We start from the raw sequence: 26,183 nt of genomic DNA on the forward strand, positions 1-26,183 counted from the left end.
CACTTTTCTCAAGTACAACAACCCCCCAAATTGAAGCTCTTGTGTAACGTAGTGTGCTTAAAAGGAGTGCTCTGATGTTGGACTAAATTGAACTAATGGCATTGATGGTTAAATGTGTTTAAAGTACGGTAGGATGCCTTAAAATAATTGAAAAAATATGTTTATTATGGAGATATTGTATTGATGCATTGGTCATATATTCTTCACCTTGCTTTATTCTGACCCTTAATGAATCATGACATGAAGTATGATTAAACAAGATTACCTTATCAGGATAGAATAACTGCTCTTATCCAGGAGACCCCGTTGGTTTGTTTCAAAAACATTTTTTTTTAAAAGGCGTGAATCCCCTATTATCCCTACTGCCAGAGGGGCCGAAATTCATTGCCCTCTCCTTTATACAGAAGCAGTTAAACACATGACTGAAATAACTATAAAAGTGGTACAACGCGACATTGCGCCATCAACCACGCGACCAGCTCAATCTCACAATTTTCAATGTTGATCAACTGAAGTAGATAAAAAAAAAAAAGCTGTGTGTGCTGTGCACGCGCATAGTAAGAGAAACTTCTTTGACTTTTGTCACAGAAATTGTATTTGTATTGGTGATGTTTTAATTAAAAATCAAAATACAATTTCATTGACAAAACGCAAATAAATTTGACTTATAATGCGCGTGCTCGGCACACATCCCCTGTATTAGCTATTTGCACTAAGTGTGAATTCCTTGTGTGTATGTGTGTCAGTCAGTGTGTGTATGTGTGTCAGTCAGTGTGTGTGTGTATGTGTGTCAGTCAGTGTGTGTGTGTGTGTGTGTGTGTGTGTGTGTGTGTGTGTGTGTGTGTGTGTGTGTGTGTGTGTGTGTGTGTGTGTGTGTCAGTGTGTGAGTCAGTGTGTGTGTATGTGTCAGTCAGTGTGTGTGTGTGTGTGTGTGTGTGTGTATGTGTGTCAGTCAGTGTGTGTATGTGTGTCAGTCAGTGTGTGTGTATATGTGTGTCAGTCAGTGTGTGTGTGTATGTCAGTCAGTCAGTCAGTGTGTGTGTCAGTCAGCGTGTGTGTGTGTGTGTGTGTGTAAGTCAGTGTGTGTGTGTATGTGTGTCAGTCAGTGTGGGTGTGTATGTGTGTCAGTCAGTGTGTGTGTGTGTGTGTGTGTGTGTGTGTGTGTGTGTGTGTGTGTGTGTGTGTGTGTGTATGTGTGTATGTGTGTCAGTCAGTGTGGGTGTATGTGTGTCAGTCAGTGTGGGTGTATGTGTGTCAGTCAGTGTGGGTGTATGTGTGTCAGTCAGTGTGTGTATGGGAGTCAGTGTGTGTGTGTGTGTGTGTGTGTGTGTGTGTGTGTGTGTGTGTGTGTGTGTGTGTGTGTGTGTGTGTGTGTGTGTGTGTGTGTGTGTGTGTGTGTGTCAGTCAGTGTGGGTCAGTCAGTGTGTGTGTGGGTCAGTCAGTGTGGGTCAGTCAGTGTGTGTATGTGAGTCAGTGTGTGTGGGGGGGAGGTGTGGGGATGTGCGGTGTGTGGGGGGCGGTGTGGGGTGTGTGTGTGGGGGGGGGTGTGGGGGTGTGGGTGGGTCAGTGTGTGTGGGGGTGTGTGTGTGGGGGTGTGGGTGGGTCAGTGTGTGGGGGTGTGTGGGTGGGTCAGTCAGATGTGTGTGGGGTGTGGGTGGGTCAGTGTGTGTGGGGGTGTGGGTGGGTCAGTCAGTGTGTGTGGGGGTGTGGGTGGGTCAGTCAGTGTGTGTGGGGGTGTGGGTGGGTCAGTCAGTGTGTGTGGGGGTGTGGGTGGGTCAGTCAGTGGGGGTGGGGGTGGGGGTGTGGGTGGGTCAGTCAGTGTGTGTGGGGGTGTGGGTGGGTCAGTCAGTGTGTATGTGTCCAGCTGCAGCCAGGGGCGGGGTGTAACATTGCGCACCACCTCTCTCCCCCCCCCCCCTTACACAAATTCTGCACACACCCACACACCCCCCCCCGCACGCAAATTCTGCACACACACACCCCTGCGGGGTACATGCGCCCGGCACGGGCATGAGTGACAAAGCCCCTGTGCCTTGCGGGTTGCGCCTGGGTTTGCGCCGTGTGCCACCGCTTCCTGCCCGCGAACGCCCGCGTCATTGGAGGGCTGAATGGCGCCGCTGCCAATGGGCGTTAGGAGCGTGTGGGTGGAACGACGCCGCTGCCAGCCGCTTCTGCGCATGTGTGGCGTCCGTCAGCGGCGCCATCACAACTGCGCATGCGCGGCATGGCAGCGGTCGTGGAACAGTTAGGCGGGCCGTTACGGCTATCGCCGCGGCATATGTCAGCAGCCGGGTGTGTGTGGGGGTGCAGCGCCGATTAGGAGCGGCGCCGGTGGCTATTGCCGCCGCCGTATGTGACGGGACGTGTGAGCGGAGCGGCGTCCATTATGTGACGTCACTTCCGTTTCACACTTCGCCCCCCATCGATCCAGTTTTGTTCTATCAGGACTAGGTGCCACAAAAGAAGTTTCACTTCAAAAAGTTTTATTGGTCAATGAAGACTTTGTTACTTTGATATTTCATTCACTTTGTGCATAAAACTTATCATGGGAATCGGCAGCTAAAACCTCAATTTGCACAGTAACAAAAGAGAATATATATAAAATCATATTCCAGTGGTACTTGACCCCAACTAGGCTGAACCAGATTTTCCCCAGCACACCTGACCTGTGCTGGAGGGGATGTGGACAAAAGGGAGACATGGCCCACAGATAATGGAGCACGCCCAGAAAATGTTTTATCAGTTGCGGTATTTTTTATTTCCTTTCTCTGAGCTTGAACCGCTATACAAGTAGATTTACTTACGCTGATCGGTAGGGGTGAAGTTGCAGGCAGACATTTAACAGCAGGTTGTGATTTGTATGACAAATGTGGCATTTTTTTATCTACATGTGAAGACGCCACAAATGGCGAGATTATTTTTATGAATATCTGCCTTTTTACTTTGTTTCGTCTCGTCTTTAGATAATTGTACGTTTGCAGCAGAGGGGTGATTGCTGGGGCTTTTCCAGCTGGATTTTGTTGTTTCTTCAGGCTTTTTAGCATTTGAAGAACCATGCCTAGGACTAGGAGGTGACGTTGTAATAGTTGGCTTAATGGAACTCACAGCTACTTTTGAAGATCCTGAATGTGGGTGCGAATCAGAAATATTTTTTGATAGTGTTTGGAGTCGTGATGATGCTTTGGGATATGTCTTGGGTGGCTGCAGCAGTTTGCTTTGAACTGCACGTTGCAACAAGTCTGCAGAAGAAGACTGTACGTTTGTGGTCTTTTGAGTTACTTTAGATGCAGGAGTTGTGGTTCTTGATAGACTAGATATACAAGGGTTTGTGGCAGAACCATTATTTTGTAAACCTTTGGTAGTAAGTGAAGTAGTGCCAGTTTGAGGAGAAGTCAATTTTTTTGCAACTTTTCTTTGAGGTTCGACAAACAATGGGGATCCTTTTCTTTGTGTGCTTTGGACTTTAGGACGCACCGCTGCAGGCGGTACATGGTTTGCTCCTCTTTGGGAAGTCAGAGCAGGTGAAGGATTATTTCTGGGGTTAGTTTTTGAAGACATCATTGGAGTAGATACATTGGAATTTGGCTTTCGAGAAGCACCAACAGCAGATAAAGGGTTCATTACAGGAGGCCGTGGAGTTCTTGACACATTTTCATGTTTACCTCCTTTTTGGAATTGTAGAATTTTTTGCTCTAGAGTTGAAAACTGTAGCACTCGACAAGGATCATATTTCAGCAGAAACCCTTGAAGTGTGTCCCAGCCACCACCTACTCGTACCATGACATGTTTTCCATGTAGCATCTGAAAAATGAAGTAATATGTAAGTACTAAAACTATACATACACATAGAAAAGAAAAACACAGGAGATTACTATTTGAATCCGTCTTCAAATATATTAAAGTGAAACGCCCATTGGAGCATTGGAGTGTCCAGCATAGCAGATGCAAAGAGAACAGATCATTTCTATTTAACCCTTGGGACCACAAGCGTGGCTACCTTTAGCTATTCCCTATACATACATACATACATACATACATACATACATACATACATACATACACACTAGATTAAGGAGTGCATAGAGGCAGAGACAAAATTATCATTACAGAGGCTCGTGGATCTTCAGTTTGGGCGCAATAAGCACTAGAGATGTGAATTCAGATCTTAAACGATTTTGCTTTTTGTGACTATAAAAATGTGCTGGACAGTGGCAGGCCTCAGCCCTATGAATGTCACTTCACGATTTTAATGTGTCTTCTGTGAAATTACTCCATACACCTGCTCTGTAAATGCATTATAATGTTCTGACATTGTACGGCATTATGTTTGGAGTGATGTCAGACCTGTCCCTAATGCTCTGATAAAGCAGTCACAGATATCATGTCCTTTCATTACCAAGGGCGATTTACAGTACCGACCAACTTTATTCTTACTTGGCTAGCTCCGCGAATTTCGGAATATCCCGGTGATGTGCGGTTTTGTATCATTTTCGCCCGGGGTGTATTGCGTTATATCGCGCCCGTGATTTAAGCATTTTATTCCCGCTGGCTGCAATACTGCAATGCCGTGTAAAAACGCATGGGGGCGTTTGCGAGCTGTTGTCTTTGAAGCCGAGAAATTCATGAATTGTAATGCAGTATATACTGTATATATACAGTATATACTGTATAACAACAACCCCTATAACCCCTAACATACACATACAGTACTGTATATGCACATCAATGATACTATAGGCCGGCGGGGGCGGTCTCTCTTTGCAGCACAGAGAGAGACCTGCTGCTCTCTCTGCGTAAACATCGGCACATTAAAAATTATTTAAAATACATTTTTATTCATAGTGTAGATGTGCAGGGGGTCTCCGGAGCTGAACCGCGTTGGTTTCAGGTCCGGGGACCCCCTGCTCCCCGAGATACAGGCCCCTTTATGAGGTGCCGGTATCCCTCTGCATTTAAAGGTCCCGATCACGTGACCGCGGCATGTACACAAAGCAGAGGGATACCGGCACCCCCTAAAGGGGCCTGTATCTCGGGGAGCAGGGGGTCCCCGGACCTAAAACCAAAACGTTTCTGCTCCGGAGACCCTCTGCACATGTACAGTATAATTAAAACACATATATAAATAAACACTCGTTCCTTACCTTTGCGGCTATGTGCTATGGTAACGAAGCAGCATTTCTGTATTTTAATAATATTGTACAGTGAGCAGGGGGTTCCCTGAGCCAGAAATTAATGCTCAGGGGACCCCCTGCTCCTGCACAATATTATTAAAATACAGAAATGCTGCTTCATTACCATAGCTGATAGCCGCTAAGGCAATGAAGGGGTTAACCCACCGTGCCCGCTTTATTGTGGGTAGCGGGGGTGGGTGAAGGGGGTATTTGGCCCTTGGTGTGAGTTTAGGACTTGCGGGGGGGTTGCGGGTGCACTTAACCCCTTTACGACCGTAGCAGTTAATACCGCTACGGTCATGAAGGGGTTAACCCCTACCGCTACCCCCCCGCAAGCCCAAACAACCACCGTTGGGGCTAATACCCCCTTCACCCACCCCCGCTACCCACAATAAAAAAAACACACAGCAGCCGCCCAAAAAAAAAAAAAAAATCTAAATAAATAAATGAATATAAATAAATACATTTAAAATACATTTTTATTCATAGTGTAACTACAGACTAACACAAGCACCCATATATACCCCTTAACACATACTAAAAATCACCTGAAAGCAATCATGAAATCCAAATTGCAATCCCAAATACAACCCACATTTCTAAACAGCCTATCCAACATACTGACACTGGTACGCACCAATGAGAAAACCTGATCTATGCACATGTGTACTTAGTCTTTGACTCAGGTTTGATCATGTGACTAAGTACACATGTGCATAGATCAGGTTTTCTCATTGGTGCGTACCAGTGTCAGTATGTTGGATTGGCTGTTTAGAAATGTGGGTTGTATTTGGGATTGCAATTTGGATTTCATGATTGCTTTCAGGTGATTTTTAGTATGTGTTAAGGGGTATATATGGGTGCTTGTGTTAGTCTGTAGTTGCACTGCCCTGAGGAAGGTCCCGTTGGGAGGACCGAAACGTTGGCGGCCTTGTGTTACTGAATACACTTTTTTGATACCATACCTGCAGTGTGCTGTCTCTTTTTGGCTATCAGGATCCCCTGGTCTCCATATGTCTACATACTCTCTATGGGACAAGCATCTGCCTCCTGCAACAAAACCGTGAGTGCTGCATTACAATTCATGAATTTATGCCATCTGGCGGACACGCAAAGCATTGCAGCCTAGTAAATCCTGACCCATTATCAATTAACACATCAACCGCGCGTCAGCCGGGCATGCGCTTGGCTGGGAAGGCAAAAGGAGCGCGGCATGCTTCAGGTGAACAGCGTGGCATTCCAGGAACATGCCAGGTAAAATCCGGTGATTTGTAAGAATAAAAGCTGCCGCTGCTGTAAGGTGCTGGACTGTTTTTTTGTTTGGCTTTTTAACTACTTGATGGGAAATATGAGAATCAGGACATGCATAGGAATAAGTATTTATGTTTTAACCCGGTTTGGATGGCTCACTGTTACCAAGATCCTTTAGGGGTTTTTATACATCCTCAGTTTGTGACGAGTGCCATCTGATCTACTTCCTGTTGCATCTGACAATTTGTTATAAATTTTCTTTGGAATCCCTTAATCGACCAATACAATTATATACATACAAAACAATTCATATTATGTTGGGATTTGTTTTTAAACCTAAGGAATAGATCCATTTTTTAACCTAACATGAAACTGCAAGTTATTCGCCTCTTTACAGAGGTACAAAACATCCCATTCTTAATGTTTCACTGTAAATGGCAATACACCAGTATCACTTTTTCTTTATGATATTAAAGCCAGATTCCAAATACAATTATTTTATTGCAAGTAACATCCCTTGGCAATTTAGTAATAAAGTAAAAACATACTATTAAACTCAGGAAACATTGTTTTATGTTCCAGTTCAAATTGTTGTTAAAAACATGAACATATTTTATATTCCCTGAACTAGAGAAGCAAATAGCGGATATAACATTAAGTTTATTTACCAACATAAGCTTTTGAAACCATCCTTATGTTCATATATTAAAATTAAATCCATTATCTTCCACGAATCAGGTAATGCCTCTGGCGTTTGTTAATGAAAAGTAGCATATTTTGCCCTGTGGCTGCACTACAATAGAAAACTATCTGTTCATTCAAATCCCAAGCTACAGTATAGAAAAATAAGGCAATATTATTTTCATTTTTCTTTTTAAGGAGATCATTATAAATGAAATCTTGCCATTTGATACTGCATAGAGTTGAACTATATCAGGCTTTTGACACTCGCAACATCTATCAATGATATTTTCACAATAGTTCACCTCAAGACATTTTAATGTGAAGACCAGTTATTATGTAATCAATATATTTTCTAAATTTTGGGACACGTACTAAAAGTTGCTATGCAATAAGAAGCTATGGGGGACCTTGTCTGATGATTTTTATGGAATAAAGATCTTTTTTGCCTCTGTGAGGCTCCTCCTGTTTCTCCAGGCAATGCACTGCCTTTTTTCTTCACCTGTTCCTGTTTTGCTTTGGTGGACTGCACGCTATTGAATCTACTGCTGCGGGCTACTCCTATGGACCTTGGATACAAACAGTGAGTTGCTTCTGTGGGTATTCATACCCTTATTTCTCACTGTATGGGACAATGCTTGTGTAACGGGTTTCCCCCCCCCCCCCCCCAATCTTACATTGGCCCGGGTAAGTAGTCTAACCAACCCCCATTACGTGTTTGTGTTTGGTGGTGCACCTGTAGGCAACAGGACTCCTGAGTCTCCCGCTTGATGGTGTTAGGGGATGTCATCAGACAGGCAGCTGAGGTAGTGGGTGCGAGTTCAACTTACATCATGTGCAGCGCCTCCACCTCATCAGGATCTGTGCTTCCGCAGGGAGATGGTCCTGGTGAGGAACTCCTTCTTGGTGGTGACTGCCACTGTTGAGTAATTTCACACTCACACAGTGGAGGTTTCGTTAACAAGGCCATCTTTATTGTAGTTTGGGATGTAGCAGACTGCCCCATGCAGCTGCCGGCTCTAGCCGCACATCTCTCCGTGCTGTCCCTTTGCCAGGTACGCCCTCCCAAATTGAAGTGGGATTCCCTCTTCTCCTAGGGAGATCCTCTCTGTGCCAGGTCCCTGGACACAGAGTGGCTTAGACAGGCCGATTGGTCAACCTGGACCACTAGTTACTGCACTAGGGTCACAAAGTGTTCCTACAATCCCTTATGCAGGAAAATACAACTTCCCAACAACTTCCCACAGCTGCTGGAACCAACACTAACTAACTGTGTTGTGCCTTATATACTTCAGGAGGCAGGCGCATCCCTGATGTCACTATCCAGAGACTCAGAGCATATAGCCACTCCCCTCCATACATAGGGCACCTCACCATGATATGAGGGAAAACATCCATAACTACTGCTGGCATACCTGTACTTACCAGGACTTACTGCCAGCAGAGAGGAAAGTAGTATACCATTATTATGCATGGCTATATACTCCCCCTGGTGAATCCCCACCGTCCTGGCTGGGGCCTAAATTTGGTGTACCTTGCTCCAGGAAACACTGTAAAAGAACACACAAATTAAGCATCAAACATTATCACCTTTACATAATAATGCAAGAACCTTCCGCTCACTGACCAGCAGGGAGCATTAAAGAAAAGGGCAGACCACTCTCTGACGGGACCTAATAATAGTGTCGAGGGTCTGATTTCTTCACCTCCCTCCCCGCTGCATCGGTGACTGTCACGCTATACTCTCGGGGCAGGCCTCGCTCATTACAATACACCACCTTGTGCATATAAATGCTGCGCCCGATTTTCCAAACCCTCATCAGTTGGGAAACCCTCTGCTCAGCCTGAACGCCCGTAATGGCTCCTCCCTTATTGACGATATAATATTCTATATCATTACGAAGCCACCTCTCTCGATTGTCCTCTATCTCCCTCATCAGAGGTTCGGGGACATATGGGTACTCAAGCCCATGAGACCGTTTATACTTGGCTGTAATGGCCCGTTCAGCTCGGCAGGCCCGGGTTAATTTAGTTTGCCCAGCCTTTCCCGGTAACACCCATGACAGGGGCTCATCTGACTCCACCGGATCATCTAACCCTTCAGATCCCTTTGGGGTAATAAGACCCCCTTGAATTCGGTCCCACCTTACTCGCAGCTCTTTGAGGTATGCCTCATCGTCGAAATCCCCGGGAGCCCACCAATGGTCAACTACCCCATCCCTTTCTAGAATGAAACGGGTGCGGTCTATCCAGGCGACATAACCCTCATATAGTGGTGCCCACCATCTAGTTTCCCGTACCTCCTCCGAGTTGGATTCTAGTGGCTCTTCCTCTTCAGGCCCGCCCGATGATACCCCTGAAGTACCCTCAGATTGCGTAACCTTTCCCCGACGCTGTGACCAGTGTCCACCCGTGATACCCAACACACTAGCACAATCACTGGGCACCGACCCTTGTCGGGAAATCCTCCCTCCACCCTCCGATCCATCATCCGAAGTTCCCCAGTCCAGGCTTCCAGTCCGTTCCTCGATAGGACCCCGGGAATCCCCTGACATCCCCAGGCTAGAGGTAGACCCGAATGAACAGGTGACAGGGACAGGGGATTTAACTAGGGCCTTGGGGCTAACTTTGGGGATGGACGGGGTTGGGGGACGGGGCCGGATGGTAGGTATCGGCAGGGTTACGGCCTGCACCTCAGCAATACCTGCCTCACTTCCGCCACAAAGTCCGTTCTTCCCTCCGGCAGCTGAGCTTCTCGGTCTCCGGCTCGAGCGCCCACTCCGTCTATCAGTAGGGGATCGACTTCCACTGCTCGACCGCAGAGGCGCGATCACCTCCCACTCGATGCCGCCTTGGTCGTCCGGAATCTCCTCCGTACACGCACGTGCTTCGACGCCATCTTGGGTTGGGTCCCCAATCGAGACCTCTTCCTCCATGAGGACATCCGGCAACGCCCGTCTGCTACGCGGTCCAGCCTGACCCTGGATCCGCTCCTCTTTCACCTCCACCCCCTGGGTCTGCGGCGAGCACGGAGCTAGCCTACTGCTCCGCAGCGTCGGGGTGGATCGACCTCCTTCCGATCCGCTAGTCACCACGGCAGTGGGACTCCGGCGATCGGGTTGTCGCGGTACTGGAGACACTCGACTCCGTGTCTCCACACCACAAGGAATAGCATCTCGCCACGGGATACCACTGGTATGGTACACCGTCAACAAGTCCTGTGCATCTGCCAGTCTGGCACACTCCTCGTCCGAGGACTCTAATTTACAGTTCGGGCGGGGTATTCCAGTAGGGGACCGTCGATGTGCTCCTTTCCGGTCACCTCTCCGATGGCTAGTTTTCTCTGACTTGAGAACCCGGCTAGATTCCTGCTCCGCGGGGCCTGCACTCTCACGCCACAGTGCACCCGGAAGCTCCGCCGCCGACATCGGGGTAGAATCCTTCACTCCCCCAGCTTGTACCGGCACAAACGTCGTCATGGGCCACATATATTGCAGTCCACAATGAGGACATCGAGCCTCGCTGCCCACAGCTCCGCCCGGCAGTCTGCACTGCAGGCAGAGACAGACCACTGTCTCCACACCCTCTACGCGGATAATCAGGAAGCCTCCTGGAACCGAGTAGGGATGGGTAGATATCAAGGGACTCTGATCCACTTTCTCGGAATGTTCAGCCATAGTCACCAACGGAGGCACTCTTCTTAGAGGTCTGTATCGATCAATGGCTCTTCGCAACTGAAGGGCAGGGGATGGTTAAACAATCCCTCCCCCTACTTCCTCCATCGGCATCCGGTGGAATTGCAGACCACTCCCCCTGGTTGAAACTAGGGGGATGTCTCGTAGACTTGTAGGCTGACCCAGCACAGGTGCAGAGTGAGTCATAGTCCATGAGGGCGCGGCTCCAGCTTTCGCGCCAAACTCCCCAGCAGGGTGGAGTTTTCTCGTTGCCGCCAATCCTGGCCAACAATTAGCAAACTGCAAAGTTGCAAGACTTTCTGCAGCTGGCCCACGCGGTGTCCCGGGAGTGCGGGAACCGCCATCTTGGTGAGTACTGTCCTTCTTCATATTTGAGATAGCGTCTGGCTGTTTGTTTATTGGTGTATAACAAAGTCCATTTCGTTCCTCCCATCTCGCAAGGCTGTCGTCCTCACTAGTCTCGAGGGTACTTTCCCGAGAACATAGGCAGGACAAACATGGCGCAGCCACGGCTTTCATGCCATTCCATAACAAGCACACAAGAGTCTCTCCTGTAGCTTGTTCTTCTTCCTCAGTCCGGCATCCTGGACCTTCTGCTCTTTGCAGATCCTCCATTCTGACGGTTGTTTCTCGATCACTGTATACTGGATTATTGTACATGGAGCTCCGCTCTGCGGGGCAGCTACCACATCAGTACAATAAACATGCCTTGTGCACCACCTTATGTACCTAACGTAGATCTAACTCGTGTTTGCACTACCTCAATCTAGGCTCACTCTCTCAGTGTCTACTGTATCTCCTTCCTCCCAGTCTGTGCTCCCTTCGGCAAGTGATCTGAAATGGGCTAGAGTACTCTGGGGCTTCCATGCAGTACTTGGGCGTCTACCTCTCTTGGTCAGCCTAGTGCAGACCCTCTCCAGGAGTCCTGACCAAGTTAACAGGCTATCCCTTCAGGCATCCTACCCCTAGCGCTACCTCAAGGTGACTCGGACAGCTATAGCCCTTCTCCAGACCCACTAACTCCTCTCAGGTTCCCAGGTTACTCCTGCGGTTCCATCTCAACACAGCACAAAGTGGCAGCATACACTTTCCCTGTTTCCTAGTGTGTGCCTAGCAAAAGCCTGTCCTGTTGACATATATATATCTCAGCAGCGCCTCCAATTTTAACGGGTTTCCCCCCCCCCCCCCAATCTCACATTGGCCCGGGTAAGTAGTCTAACCAACCCCCATTACGTGTTTGTGTTTGGTGGTGCACCTGTAGGCAACAGGACTCCTGAGTCTCCCGCTTGATGGTGTTAGGGGATGTCATCAGACAGGCAGCTGAGGTAGTGGGTGCGAGTTCAACTTACATCATGTGCAGCGCCTCCACCTCATCAGGATCTGTGCTTCCGCAGGGAGATGGTCCTGGTGAGGAACTCCTTCTTGGTGGTGACTGCCACTGTTGAGTAATTTCACACTCACACAGTGGGGGTTTCGTTAACAAGGCCATCTTTATTGTAGTTTGGGATGTAGCAGACTGCCCCATGCAGCTGCCGGCTCTAGCCGCACATCTCTCCGTGCTGTCCCTTTGCCAGGTACGCCCTCCCAAATTGAAGTGGGATTCCCTCTTCTCCTAGGGAGATCCTCTCTGTGCCAGGTCCCTGGACACAGAGTGGCTTAGACAGGCCGATTGGTCAACCTGGACCGCTAGTTACTGCACTAAGGTCACAAAGTGTTCCTTCAATCCCTTATGCAGGAAAATACAACTTCCCAACAACTTCCCACAGCTGCTGGAACCAACACTAACTAACTGTGTTGTGCCTTATATACTTCAGGAGGCAGGCGCATCCCTGATGTCACTATCCAGAGACTCAGAGCATACAGCCACTCCCCTCCATACATAGGGCACCTCACCATGGTATGAGGGAAAACCTCCATAACTACTGCTGGCATACCTGTACTTACCAGGACTTACTGCCAGCAGAGAGGAAAGTAGTATACCATTATTATGCATGGCTATACTTGTAATATTTATTGGTGCTTTATAGCATTAGGTACTAGTCCCTTAACCCTACTAGGGCAATTGTATTATATACACAAAATTCATTGGGAGTGGTCCTGCTACAGACCTTTATATGTTCAAGGGACTTGTTCATTCTGATGCACTGATATTCTACAAAACTATGCAATAAGAGACCTTACGACCCATTCATTTAAATGGGCCAAAAGGGGTCTTCCAGCACCCCTTAGAAAAATATGGGCCAAAATGTATATCTAAGCCGTATAATGCTATTTTGGTAATTTTGAAGGAATGAAGAATGATTTAAAATCACCTTTCAGGGAAAAAAAACAAAAAAAAAACACCACAGATAGGTCATTAATTCTGAAAATCCTCTGTTTTATACGTAATTTCTCATTTTACGAATACAAATCTCCACCTGCCCATTTTCTTTTTGCCATAGATCCTCCTGTCCTGATCCGTGATCACCTGATGTCCAGAGATCCAAGGTTCCCAAGATATCACTTTTTTTGTCCGTGGGGTGAATATTTTCGACCGGCAGAAAATATATCTTCGTCATGCTTGATCTAGGGCGGCCAATAAAAAGCTCCAACATTGACATTGCAACCTTCTATTGATGGCCCGATGGCCATGTTTGTAGTTGTAGTGGTGTTTGACACAAAAAAAAAAACTACTATCACATGAACCACCGGATGTCATGGGACCACGACCCCCAATCGTCACATTACACTTATGAAATTACCCTTATGAAAATAATTTTATCGCCCAATCGATAACGACCTTCAGATAAATACTCAATAGAGAACCGATGGGAACAGTTGCAGGGAGGATCTTCTGCAATGTGCTTCATCTGCAGATCACATAAAATGAACATTCACTACTTTAAAGAATTTTTAACTTTTTGATAACATAAGGATCTCTAAATATTAACACTAAAATGGATTTTTACCCTGTGTCTCATAGTATCACTGTGTAAATATATTTGACACCCCTTATGCTTTACCTTAAGTTGTAAGGGAGAGACAAAAGAAGAAGTTTGATTTTTTACTCCTAACATATATAATGAAATTAATTCAGCATTTCTGTTGGTGATTTCCCCCCCCCCCCCCACAATCTTCAAAGTTTAAAGATGCATTTCCGCCTAGAGATGGGGGTTGCATTTTTTCTTTTTTTGCTCGAAGTAGAAAGCAGGGAGTCTTCGGAGCTGAACTGTGTTAATTTCAGCCCCGGGAATCCCCTGCCTCCGGGGATACTTACCTCTAAAGGCGCTACCGGTAGCAGCCCCGGCTGGGCAGGCAATATGGTTTTTTAAAGGTCTCATGTTACGCAGGCCAATAGGAAGCCAGAATATCATCTTTTGCGGCTTGCTATTGGCCCACAATATGCAGGACCTTTAAACAGGATTGAGATACAGACCGCACCATTAGGGGTATGTTTCTCGGGGAGCAGGAGGTCCCCAGAGCTGAAATTAACCCTGTTCAGCTCTGGGACCCGCTGCTTCCCACAAAAGGTAGGATATATATATATATATATATATATATATTTATATTAACGGAAATGCTTCTTTAACACCATCAAATGTAATAAACATGAGTAATTTTCTAACACCGTTTTGACAGTAAAACAAAATTGTTAAGCTCCCATCACCATAAAATTTACAAATGAAGAGTATCTTACAGCTTCAGATAGCTCCTCACGGTGACAGCAAGATTTTGGGATGCTTGTGGGGGCTAATGGTCCTGATTCAATTAACAACGTTTCTTCCAGCTCAATTTCTTTCTCCAATTTTACTAGCACTGGGGGCTCCACGCCATACCTGAAAATAGATGAAGTCAAAGAAATGGGTTCATTAGTCTAATGCATTAGAAATGAAAGATCCCAGTGAGTGCAGGGCCATGCACAGCAGCTTATGGAAGAGCCCAGATAAGAAGCTTAGAATATGGCTACAACACAAAGCAGCACTTCCAGAATTAGGAGGGAGCACGATCATCAGGAATCCACCCAAATGAAGAGAGAAGTAAAATAGTGCAATTCTGTGTATAGAAAGTGACAGGAAAGTGACAGGTCTTGGCTCGTATAGAGAGACTACTTACAGACTTTTGAAAATCTTCAAGTGCAGTTTCACTTGAGATAACCTGTGCTTAACTTAACTTCAAATTTGCATATTTCATTGTTGGTTAATAAATTTGCATATTTCATTGATGGTTAAACTTGCATATTGCTATATAAACCTGGACACCTATTAGGGGCAATATTGTGCTCCTGATGAAGCTGATTTCAATCAGCTAAATAAACGCGTTGAGCTAGCAGAGTGTAACGTGACGCCGAGAGGACCAGCCATCGCCACACCTGTCTATTTCCCCCGAGAAGCCGGAAAAGACACTGACTCCTGCGGATGTGACGTCAGACGCCACCCGAGGTGATTGTGCTGCGGGAGGATCTGACTGATAGAGACGGCTGCTTCTACCCATCTTCTCGGCAGTATCAAAGTTACACCCTACCTGATGGGCCTGTATTGTTTATACATTACTGTTCCTTGTTTTTATGTACGATAAAACTTTTAATTGGTCTGCACTATTGGCTCTCATTTGTCTTTCTCTGAGACATATAAGACAAGATTGGATTTCAGATCGGCTGATACCACCTATATTCACTGCTGTTTTACAACTGCCAGTCTGTAAGTAGTCTCTCTATATGAGCCAAGACTCTGAAAATTGTTCCTGTCACTTTATATACACAGAAATGCAGTATATTACTTCTCTCTTCATTTGGGTGGATTCCTGACGATCATGCTCCCTCCTAATCCTGGAAGTGCTGTCTGTTAATGGAGACTGTGTACATTTTCTCCTTGGAGGTTGAAGCTTCGTTTTTTCACTTTAAATCACTATATATATTAAGAAAATCACTGGATAATTTATCCTTCACTTTATTGTGTGTAAGCGCCTATTTAGATCACTTTGGTGTCACTACAACACAAATCAATCTACTTTTACATCTGCACATTTTTTACTCCACCTCTCCTTTTTCCAAATCATGCTGCCATCAGGAATAGAATCACAGAAAAAGACTGCCAGGCGCTTACTAGTGTAATATTACAGCACCACCTAATGGTGGATAAAATGCAATGCAAATACTGGGAAAGATGTAGACATAAAACGAATACAATGTAAAATAAACAAGTCTAATGACCACTCAACCTCATGAGGGAAAGCCACGATCCTCTAGACAGCCAGATATACGAGAGATGAGGGAGTGTGTCATAGACTAACACAATAGTGATGGCAGTTGCTTGAAGTGGTCAGCTGCCAGGTAGCCAAGCTTGAGTAGGTGGGGAAGAAACAGGGCAGGGATGGAAAACAAGAAGGGGCTGATGGTGTAGTACAGTGGTGCGCAAACTGGGGGGCGCACCCCATTGGGTGGCCACCAGATTATTTAGGGGGGGTGCGGGAAGCCTGGGGGCGGGCGGGCAGAGCTGTGCACGGACGGCCAGAAGCTCTGTACTGAGGCTGCTGCTGTGTGATCTCTGCCTGCAGCGGGGGCGGGGCCTTCCCTGCACACACACAGCCCCTCCTCCTCCTGTCCCACTTTTCAGCCGACATGGGAGGGACTGGAGCAGGCTTAATAGTGAAAGTGTGTGTGTGTGTGTGTGTGTGTGTGTGTGTGTGTGTGTGTGTGTGTGTGTGTGTGTGTGTGTGTGTGTGTGTGTGTGTATGTGTGTAGAGGTGGGAGACATTGAGGGGAGAGGGAGAGGGAGAGGGACATGGATAGGTGGGTGACATATTGAGGGGAGGGGGAGGGAGAGACATGGAGAGGTGGGGGACATATTGGGGGGAGGGGGAGAGAGACACTGGGGGGAAGGTGAGAGAGAGCGACTGGGGGGAAAGTGAGCGACACTGGGGGGAAGGTGAGAGAGAGACACTGGGGGGAAGGTGAGAGAGACACTGGGGAGAAAGTGAGAGAGACACTGGGGGGAAGGTGAGAGAGACACTGGGGGGAAGGTGAGAGAGACACTGGGGGGGAAGGTGAGAGAGACACTGGGAGGAAGGTGAGAGAGAGCCACTGGGGGGAAGGTGAGAGAGAGAGACACTGGGAGGAAGGTGAGAGAGAGACACTGGGGGGAAGGTGAGAGAGAGAGACACTGGGTGGAAGGTGAGAGAGAGAGACACTGGGTGGAAGGTGAGAGAGAGAGACACTTGGGGGAAGGTGAGAGAGACGGGGCAAGGTGAGAGAGAGACACTGCGGGGAAGGTGAGAGAGACACTGGGGGGAAGGTGAGAGAGAGAGACACAATGGCTAAACGGAGGGATGAAGGTCAGGCAGAGATTGCAGAATTGAGGGGCTTGGGAGGATGAGCTTTGGGGGGCTGAGGGTTCTTCTTTGGGTCAGGGGGGTCACTTCGGAGTATTGATCAGCAGGGGAGATTAATCAGTACCCCCCTTGAGTTTGGTTATGGGGGTCCCTGATCCCTGGGCAACATTTAAAACGGGAATAATTAAATAATACATAAAACTGGTAGGTCGGAGTGGATGACACTGGGGAAAGCAAATGGGAGAAGGAAAAAAGGGGGACGGGAGAGGGAAGGGATGTAGCAAAGAGGTGGATAAATGCCCCCTCATGGATTGCCTTTGTGCACCAGAAAAAAAAACATATTACCAGATGCCAGCAAACAATAGAATAAACAGTGATCCAATACTAGTATACTGCCTGCGCGCACGCCTGCAGCCCAAGCGATTTGTGAACTTGGCTGCAGGAGATTGTAGACGCGTGGCGGGGCGTCACAAAGCTGGTTCGCCCTCATTGGCTGAATCAGAAGGGGGGCTTGAGAAATTTCATGGATGAAAAGGAGGGCTCGGCATAAAAAGTTTGCTCACCCCTGCTCTATACGGTGGAGGGTTTATCATTTATTTTTTTTACTCAGCATGACTTACTTTGTGTATCTGTTTTTTTGCAAAGAAAAACTTATTTAAACAATACTTTTTGAAGTTTTGTTAGTTTTTGTTTGCCTGTTCATTTGTGATATACATTAACAACCCGACAAATAAAATGAGAATAATCTGACATGGTAGAGTTGTTATACATTAAAAAGCTGAAACAACTCTACTGCTAAATTGAATATACATGTTTACAATCAATATTAAAAAGAAAAACACTAATAGAACATATCATTTTTAAAATAACCTATTGAACATATTTACCAACAACCATTTATGTAACCCGTTCTGATAAGTAGGAAAATAAATACAAATCAAAATATAAATAATCTTGATTTTTGTTCAAATCAGTAGTGAAAATATAAGAAAAAAAGAGCTTGAGTGTTCCGATATATTTGAGATGATAAGCAAGCCCGTAACAAATAAACTGTACAATGTATACTAAGATATGCTTTTCAGTGCTAAAATCCTTATTAATTTCTAAAGCTGTTGTAGTAGCTTCATAAAATATAGAAATATTTGTTAAGAACATATTAAGGAGCCCTTTTGTTAGATTCTTTTAAACAATCTTTTTGCTGTGCTCTTTAAATCTTGTTTTTATTACTACATTTACATAGATCACTAAAGACGAAGGCCCTTAGATTTATATGTATTTTATATCTGCAAATGAACCAACTGGCTATAAAACAGTTTGGCTTATTGGAACATTCACATATCATCATATTTTGATGCTCGCAATTTACATAGATTTCCATGCTGCAATCAGGGGTTTATTCATCAAAATGTGATTGTCAAGCATTACTAATGGACAATGACTAGTAGTGCACTTTAATAAATCAATCCATAGCAATCCTAGCCTAATAAAAGGTAAAACTTTGAAATTACGTACATTCACTTTCTAGTTATCAAAACTATTTTGATGAACCTGCATTGGAATAAAATCAGTTTTGCTGACTCAGCAAAAGGCAATTGTACAATAATAAAGGGGGGGAAATTGCCCAGGAATTGAACCAATACAGTATTAAAATGATTAAAGGTTTAATACCCATATTTGCTAAGTGGCGTTAATCTGTAATACACCATCCAGCACGGGAACGTTCTGTTGGATGGACTGCAAAGGTGTCTTTCAACGCCAGAAGGGGTCTGATGAACCAGTATAGCTTATGGGCCATAGGACATATATCAACAGCCACAAGTAAATCAAACATTAAAGCACTTTTCTCAAGTACAACAACCCCCCAAATTGAAGCTCTTGTGTAACGTAGTGTGCTTAAAAGGAGTGGTCTGAAGTTGGACTAAATTGAACTAATGGCATTGATGGTTAAATGTGTTTAAAGTACGATAGGATGCCTTAAAATAATTGAGAAAATAAGTTTATTATGGAGATATTGTATTGATGCATTGGTCATATATTCTTCACCTTAATCTTGCTTTATTCTGACCCTTAATGAATCATTATTTTCTAGACATGAAGTATGAATAAACAAGATTACCTTATCAGGATAGATAGAGTAACTGCTCTTATCCAGGAGACCCCGTTGGTTTGTTTTGAATTTGTTTTTGTTTTTTAAAGTCCCCTATTATCCCTAGTGCCAGAGGGGCCGAATTCATTGCCCTCTCCTTTATACAGGAGCAGTTAAACACATGACTGAAATAACTATAAAAGTGGTACAACGCGACATTGCGCCATCAACCAAGCGACCAGCGCAATCTCACAATTTTCAATGTTGATCAACTGAAGTAGATTCAAAAGTTTTATTGGTCAATGAAGACTTTGTTACTTTGATATTTCATTCACTTTGTGCATAAAACTTCTCATCGTGTACTTTCATTTAGACATGAAATAATAATTATAAATAATATGTATAGCACCCTTACTTTTCTATCATCTTTCAGGGTGTAGTCTTGATAAGAATAGTGCAAAAAGATTGCGTCCTTAGAGTACTGTTCCTTGACCCTGTGTAGTAACATTTCAGCTGTATGTAAACATGGTGTACACCCCCACTATTTTCCCCTCCCTTTAGGAGCAATACTTCTGTCTTCTTTGGCTTTTGTCGATTTCTCTTTTTTTTCTTTCCAACTTTGATTTTTATTGGTTTTTAACATGCATACATTATGCCACAAACCATTGTTCTGAGTGTCAAATTGTAACCACCTCATTTTTCCAACAACACTAAACACCTACAAGACATCGACTGGGGGCTACGTACGAACACACAACAAAGTGAACAAGCCATACCGGACCATGGACAGTAGGGGGGGGGGGGGAGTTGGAGGAAGGGAGGAAAGGAGGGGATATGGGAGGACAGCAGTAGATTTGGCTTTCTCGTTTGCGGGTTCCTCTGAGGTTCCTGGTGTCTCTTCCGTTTTGCGTAGTACTTTTCACCTTATTCCCTTCTTCCTATCTATAACCCAATCTGGGGTGACTGTCTCGTGTGACCTACCTGTCCGTTTCTATGTGGTAACGGATCCTGCGTTATCAAAGGAGAATGCACTCGAAACTATCATTGTAATATTGCGGCGACATCTATCCCAGGGATATCTGTCTGCGCCAGCCATGGCGTCCAGAGTTTTAGAAAATTTATGCCAGTGGCCTTGACCATACTTGTCAATTGTTCCATCTGCCAGACGTGCCAAATCCGGTTTCTGATTTTGGGTGTTACTGGTAATTCATCCTGTTTCCACAATGCTGCGATCTTGCATCTTGTGGCTATTGAGAAATGCGCGATTAATTTATGCGATGCATTTGACAGACCCTGGATCCGTCTGCCCAATAGGAACACCCACGGGTCCAGGGGGATCTCCAAATTGAGTATCCTTTGTAACCATACTCTAATTTGTTCCCAAATCGGGACCACTTTTGCGCAGGCCCACAGCATATGTCGCAAATCTGCTCTCTCCCCACATTGCTTTGGGCAAAGCGGGGAGTATTCTTTAATAAATGTAGCTAGTTTAACTGGGTTGTAATACCATCGCATTAGGACTTTATATGCGTTCTCCTTTAATGTGTTACAGATCGAACTTTTGGCTGCTGCCTGCAGGATCCTATCCCATTCCTCGTCTTCTAATGTCTCATGTAGCTCAGTTTTATGTCATTAGGAGTCTCAGGACAGATCACTTCCCTGTACATTCTAGATGTAAGTCCCCTTGTGTCCGTTCCTCTGGAACACAGCTGCTCAAAATTTGTTTGTGCTGGTCTGATTGGCGATTTGTTATAGAAATCTCGGATCTGGAGGTATCTAAAGAATTCCTTGTTTGGTATATCCTTTGTGGACTTAATTTGTTCAAATGTTTTTATAAATTTTCTCCCCTCCAGATCTTTCAGTCGTGTAATGCCCGATTTGTATCCAATTTAACAAATTATTTCAATTCAGCCCTGGAGCAAAATCTGGATTACCGATTATTGAAGTCATTAGGGAATGTTTTGAAGTGAGTTTGCACCTATTTTTAGTGGACTCCCACACCTTCAAGGAATTGACCATGGTTTGGAGCGGCCATTCCATTCGGTTTACACTGTTCTTGGGTAGCCAAATCAGGTTCTGCAGCTCTACGGGTGCACAGCAATGTTTGGACAATGTTAAAATCACGTCGTCCGCGTACATCGCCACTTTATGTGACTGATCACCTGTTGGTATTCCTGCTATATCTGGACTGCATTATATGAACAACACAGAGCATTTCACACCGCTCACTCTTAAATAAACAATATAAATAATTGTAATTGTCGAGTGTTAATTATTAACACAAAATGAGTGCTACCTATGTACAGAAGTTAATCGTATTAACAATTGAATGAACACGTGACATAGTCACAGGAACATTCACAGAAGTACATTTAGGGTGCACATCACAATAATCATTTTTTAATTTTATGAATAGATATAGTGAAAAACCAAGGTGAAAGAGTGAAGATAAAAATAAAATAAGATATTGTTAAAACACGTTGAGCTGATGTTATCGATCCCGAACAACAACACTATTGAAAGTGAATGCACAAAAACTGCCAGGTACTGAAGCTATAGTGTGCTAATCACTGAATAAACCTCCTGCCTGATGTACATAAATCAAGTCCAAAACCTGCCAATCAATGTGAAGTCACAGATATAAAATCTAAAGGAGCGTCACCACACATATAATATGTGTCTTAGTAATCATGAACTAGTAGGCTGTGTATTACTGCAAATCAGCAATCCGTGGGAGCAAGGATGGTATACAGAGTTGAGTTGCACAGTTAGTATGGGGATTCCCTCATTGCTAAGCTATCATATGAACGCTACTAGCTTCCAAGTAGCACTGCTCCAACACCGCTGTCAACAAGTACTGGGAGTCCCTGTAACTAGTGTCAGACAATGAAAGAACTGTCAACCCAACACAAGGTACTGTATCAAGAATCGATGTGTGATACTTAGCTAAATAGCCGCTATACTCTGCTCCTTAACGGTACACAGCACTGCTTGGGCGCTCCCACTGTAGACCAGCTGTTCGGGATCAGCTGCTCAACGTGACGTGACGTCACCACGCCACAGTGCCCACGCCCTACACGTTTCTCTCCAGGCGGAGCTTCGTCAGGGGCAGGTGGATGACGGGACTACAGACCTGCCTCATTTAAATAGCAATGGACAGATGTAATGATTGGTATAATTAACCTTTAGCTGCCACTTTGTGGTAAACTAGAGCATATGTAAATCGCAGCGCAAGTCTGCAGATACCCAACTGGTGTTACACTATATCTACTGGGCACTGTTTAGAGTATAATTAAATCCAATGTGTATGTAACAATATAAATAAATGAAACAAAAATTATAACAAACCCCAATACTATTAGTTAACAGTGTAATACTGTGACTGGATACTCATTGTCAAGCAAGTGGTTCACCGCCGGGGAGGATGAGGCAGCTCCTATATACATCTTATTGCAAATACTCATGGACCCATTGTTGGGAGTAATTTGCACCGCTAATATTTACAATATATACAGAGGGGAAAAGGGATCCGACCAAGTGCACTATGGATATGATGTAAATAAGTCCATGGCACAGTACATAAACAGCGAATCACTAGGGGCAGACAAAATGATTTAAATAAAAGGGGTGAATGTGAAGCCCTCATTTAGGCCCAATGGATATAGGGTTTTTAAGCGATATATCCATTCTGCTTCTCTTTGCAGATGTCTGCGATCAATATCACCTCCTCTTATTGTGTTCCTGATACGATCAATCCCTATAAACTGAAGGCAACCTGGGTCCCCATTGTGTCTTAAATTAACATGGCGTGCTACTGGTGTGTCAGCTTTGTTAAGAACAGAGTTAATATGTTCTAACACGCGTCTGCGCAGCTCGCGTATTGTTTTGCCTACATATCTGTAACCACACTCACAATTGATGAGGTAAAAGACATTAAAACTTTTACAATTCACAAAATGTCTTATTTCGAATTGCTTGGTTTTGTCATCACTATTAAAGGTTTTAGTGGTGAGCAGGTATTGGTACGCCTTGCAGCTGCCGCAACGAAAGCAGCCTTTGGGTGGATTAGGTAACCATGTTTTAGGGGTGTTGTGTTAATGATGACTATGTACCAAGTCATCCTTCAGATTTTTGGACCTCCTACTCGTGATGCTCGGAGTGTCATTCAATACAGAGGATAGATCGCTATCAGATTTTAATATATGCCAGTGTCTAGAAAATATCTGTTTAACATCATCCCATCTTTGGCTGTAAGTGCCAATGCATCTTATTACAGTATCTTTTGCTTTCACATTAGGAACAAGTAGAGTGTCCCTATCACATTGCAGTGCCCGATTGTATGCCCTTTGTACATTTTTCAAGGAATACCCTCTATCCAGGAATCTACTTTTAAGATCTTGTGATTGTAATTTAAAGTCCTGTAGGGTCGAGCAATTGCGTTGTAAGCGCAAGTATTGCCCTGTTGGTATACCTCGGATGAGAGAGACTGGATGTTGGCTTTTTAGCCAATAACAAATTATTTGTTGAGGTAGCTTTTCTGAACACTGTGGTTTGAATACTGTGAGAGGGATCAATAGTGATACTCAGATCCAAAAACGTTATCTTGGTTTGGCTATACTCTAAGGTTAGACGTAAATTTAGAGTTTTGATATTAAGCCGTTTGATAAAGTCAATCAACATATCTTTTGGACCACTCCAAATTAGTATGATATCATCGATAAATCTGAGCCATAGATCTATGTACTCAGTAAATATCGCATTCTCTTCAGTGAGGACAATAGTGGCCTCTCACCAGCCCAGGTACAAGTTCGCATAAGTAGGGGCACAAGACGTCCCCATAGCTGTACCCTGGGTCTGGTGGTAGAATAAGCCATCGAATAAAAAATAGTTGTGTGTCAACACAAAGGTCAGGAGATTCAGCACCAACTTATTATGTTCCACATATCCACAGTGTCTGGTTGACAGAAAATAATTACATGCTGTCAGTCCACTTGTATGCAGAATACTTGTATATAGTGATTCCACATCAAGGGTTACCAGCCAGGTGTCATTTCCAGTTGTAATCCCATTAAGTCTTAGCAAGGTGTCCTTGGTGTCTTTAATATAGGACGGTAATGCTAAGACAAAAGGCCTTAAAATTCTATCAAGGTACCTACTGGTATTTTCTGTCAAATTATTGTTGCCAGACACTATTGGTCTCCCCGGTGGTCTTTCCTGATTTTTGTGGATTTTTGGGAGTGTGTAGAACGTGGCTATGGTAGGTATTTCATACATTTCGTTATACAAACATTGGAGGAGTACTAACTGTCATGTACAACACAGTAAATATTCACGAATCATTGTTCCTGTTTAAGTTAAATATGTAACTAGTTGTGTTGAGTATTGCCTATTCACATACTCCCCCATTAGGTACATTAAAATGGAAGCGGCCGCTTCTTTGTGTGCATCTTTTATTGTCAGGGAAGAAAAAAGAAAGGATAGGGGGAGAGAGACTGGTGAAAGGAGAGGGGGAGGAAAGTAGAGTTGGGGAGGGAGAGAAAGGGAGGGGAGGAGGGGGGGGAAGGGGGGGGACCAGCCCAATTGGCCCCTTAGTTTTTTCCGATAGCTTTCGTAGTAGTCTGTTACACACCTGGCCATATTTCCCATGTCTTATGGAACTTGTCCATTTTTTGGGTTAGTTTTGCTGTAAGGAGCTCCATTGACTTTATTTCGCGGAGTCTTCGTAGTATTGTCTGTTTGGATGGTGGATTTATTTTTTTCCAGGCAGCTGCCACACAACAGCGAGCTGCCGTGAGTACGTGTATTGTCATTTTGTTTTCTGCCGTCTCTAGCTCGTCAATTGGTTTAGCCAGCACCATGGTCAGCGGGTCCATCTCAATCTCCACCCCCAGGTATTCTCGGATTAATGATTTGATCATGACCCAGAACACCTGAATCTTTGGACAATTCCACCAGATGTGAGCCATATCTCCTCTTTGTCCGCATCCCCTCCAGCACAAATCTGGGGTCCCGGGGAAGATCTGGCTCAACCTACTCGGGGTTAAGTACCATTGAAATAGAATTTTATAAATGTTCTCTTTGGTGGTGGTGCATATTGATGTTTTGGAAGCTGCCTCCCAGATATCCTCCCAGTCTTCCCTATCGATCTCTATGTTCAAATCTTCCGCCCATTTGAGCATATAATTGTGTTGGGAACAACCTGCTGTTCTTGCCAGACCCAGATACACTTCCGAAATCAACCCCTTACAGTAATATCCTTTCCTGCATAGGCGCTCAAAATTTGTTAATGGTTGAAATGTTAATTCTTTGGAAAGAGTTTGCAGGTAATGCCTCATCTGCAGGAAGCCAAATATTGTCAGGTTCACAGTTTGGTGTTTTTTCTCTAGTTCCTGAATCGATAGGATCTTTCCGTTTCCTATAAACTGCTCTGCTACCATTATCTTTAACTTTTTTAATTCACAGAGTCTCTGTGGGAACAAGCCTGGGGGGAACTCCGGGTTGTTAAATATGGGCGTTAGTTGTGAGGGTGAGGCCGTTAGGTTAAACCTATCTTTATTTTTAGTCCATATTCTCCATGTACATTTCATTGCTCCCAGCTTTAATGTTTCTGAGAAGGTCTCCCTATCCCTCTCGGTCCACAGGGTGGCCGGGAGTGAGAGAGGTCTCGCATAGGCAGACTCAATCCCAATCCAACAGCTTGTGGTTGGTTCGTTGTTCCACATTATAACTTGTTTGAGTTGGGCCGCCAAATAATATTTCATGATATCCGGGACTGCCAAGCCTCCGCTTTCCTTTGGTGCTAGCAAGATAGTTCTAGCTACCCTTGGTCGTTTATTTTGCCAAATAAATTGGAAGATTTTGTTTTGCATATTTTTGAGTTCACCTAGTGGGATATCAATAGGGAGAGTCTGGAAGTAATACAGAAGTCTTGGTAGGATGTTCATTTTTACCGTGGCTATTCTTCCTAGCCAAGATATCTGATATCCATTCCAG

At 44.8% G+C, this 26,183-nt stretch overlaps 1 protein-coding gene across 1 annotated transcript; it reads right to left on the reverse strand.

The window, feature by feature from the left end:
• Positions 1–2,491: 2,491 nt before the first annotated feature.
• Positions 2,492–24,464, reverse strand: LOC142494668 (uncharacterized). Its single transcript, XM_075599101.1, has 5 exons — positions 23,983–24,464; positions 21,169–21,378; positions 14,475–14,613; positions 13,540–13,647; positions 2,492–3,801 (listed from the first exon to the last, which is right to left on the reverse strand). Exons 1-5 carry the CDS (start codon positions 24,462–24,464, stop codon positions 2,881–2,883), a joined length of 1,860 nt encoding a protein of 619 aa, XP_075455216.1. The 3' UTR covers positions 2,492–2,880.
• Positions 24,465–26,183: the final 1,719 nt, after the last annotated feature.

The sequence above is a fragment of the Ascaphus truei genome, chromosome 5 (genome assembly GCF_040206685.1).
Source record: "Ascaphus truei isolate aAscTru1 chromosome 5, aAscTru1.hap1, whole genome shotgun sequence".
NCBI lineage: Eukaryota > Metazoa > Chordata > Amphibia > Anura > Ascaphidae > Ascaphus > Ascaphus truei.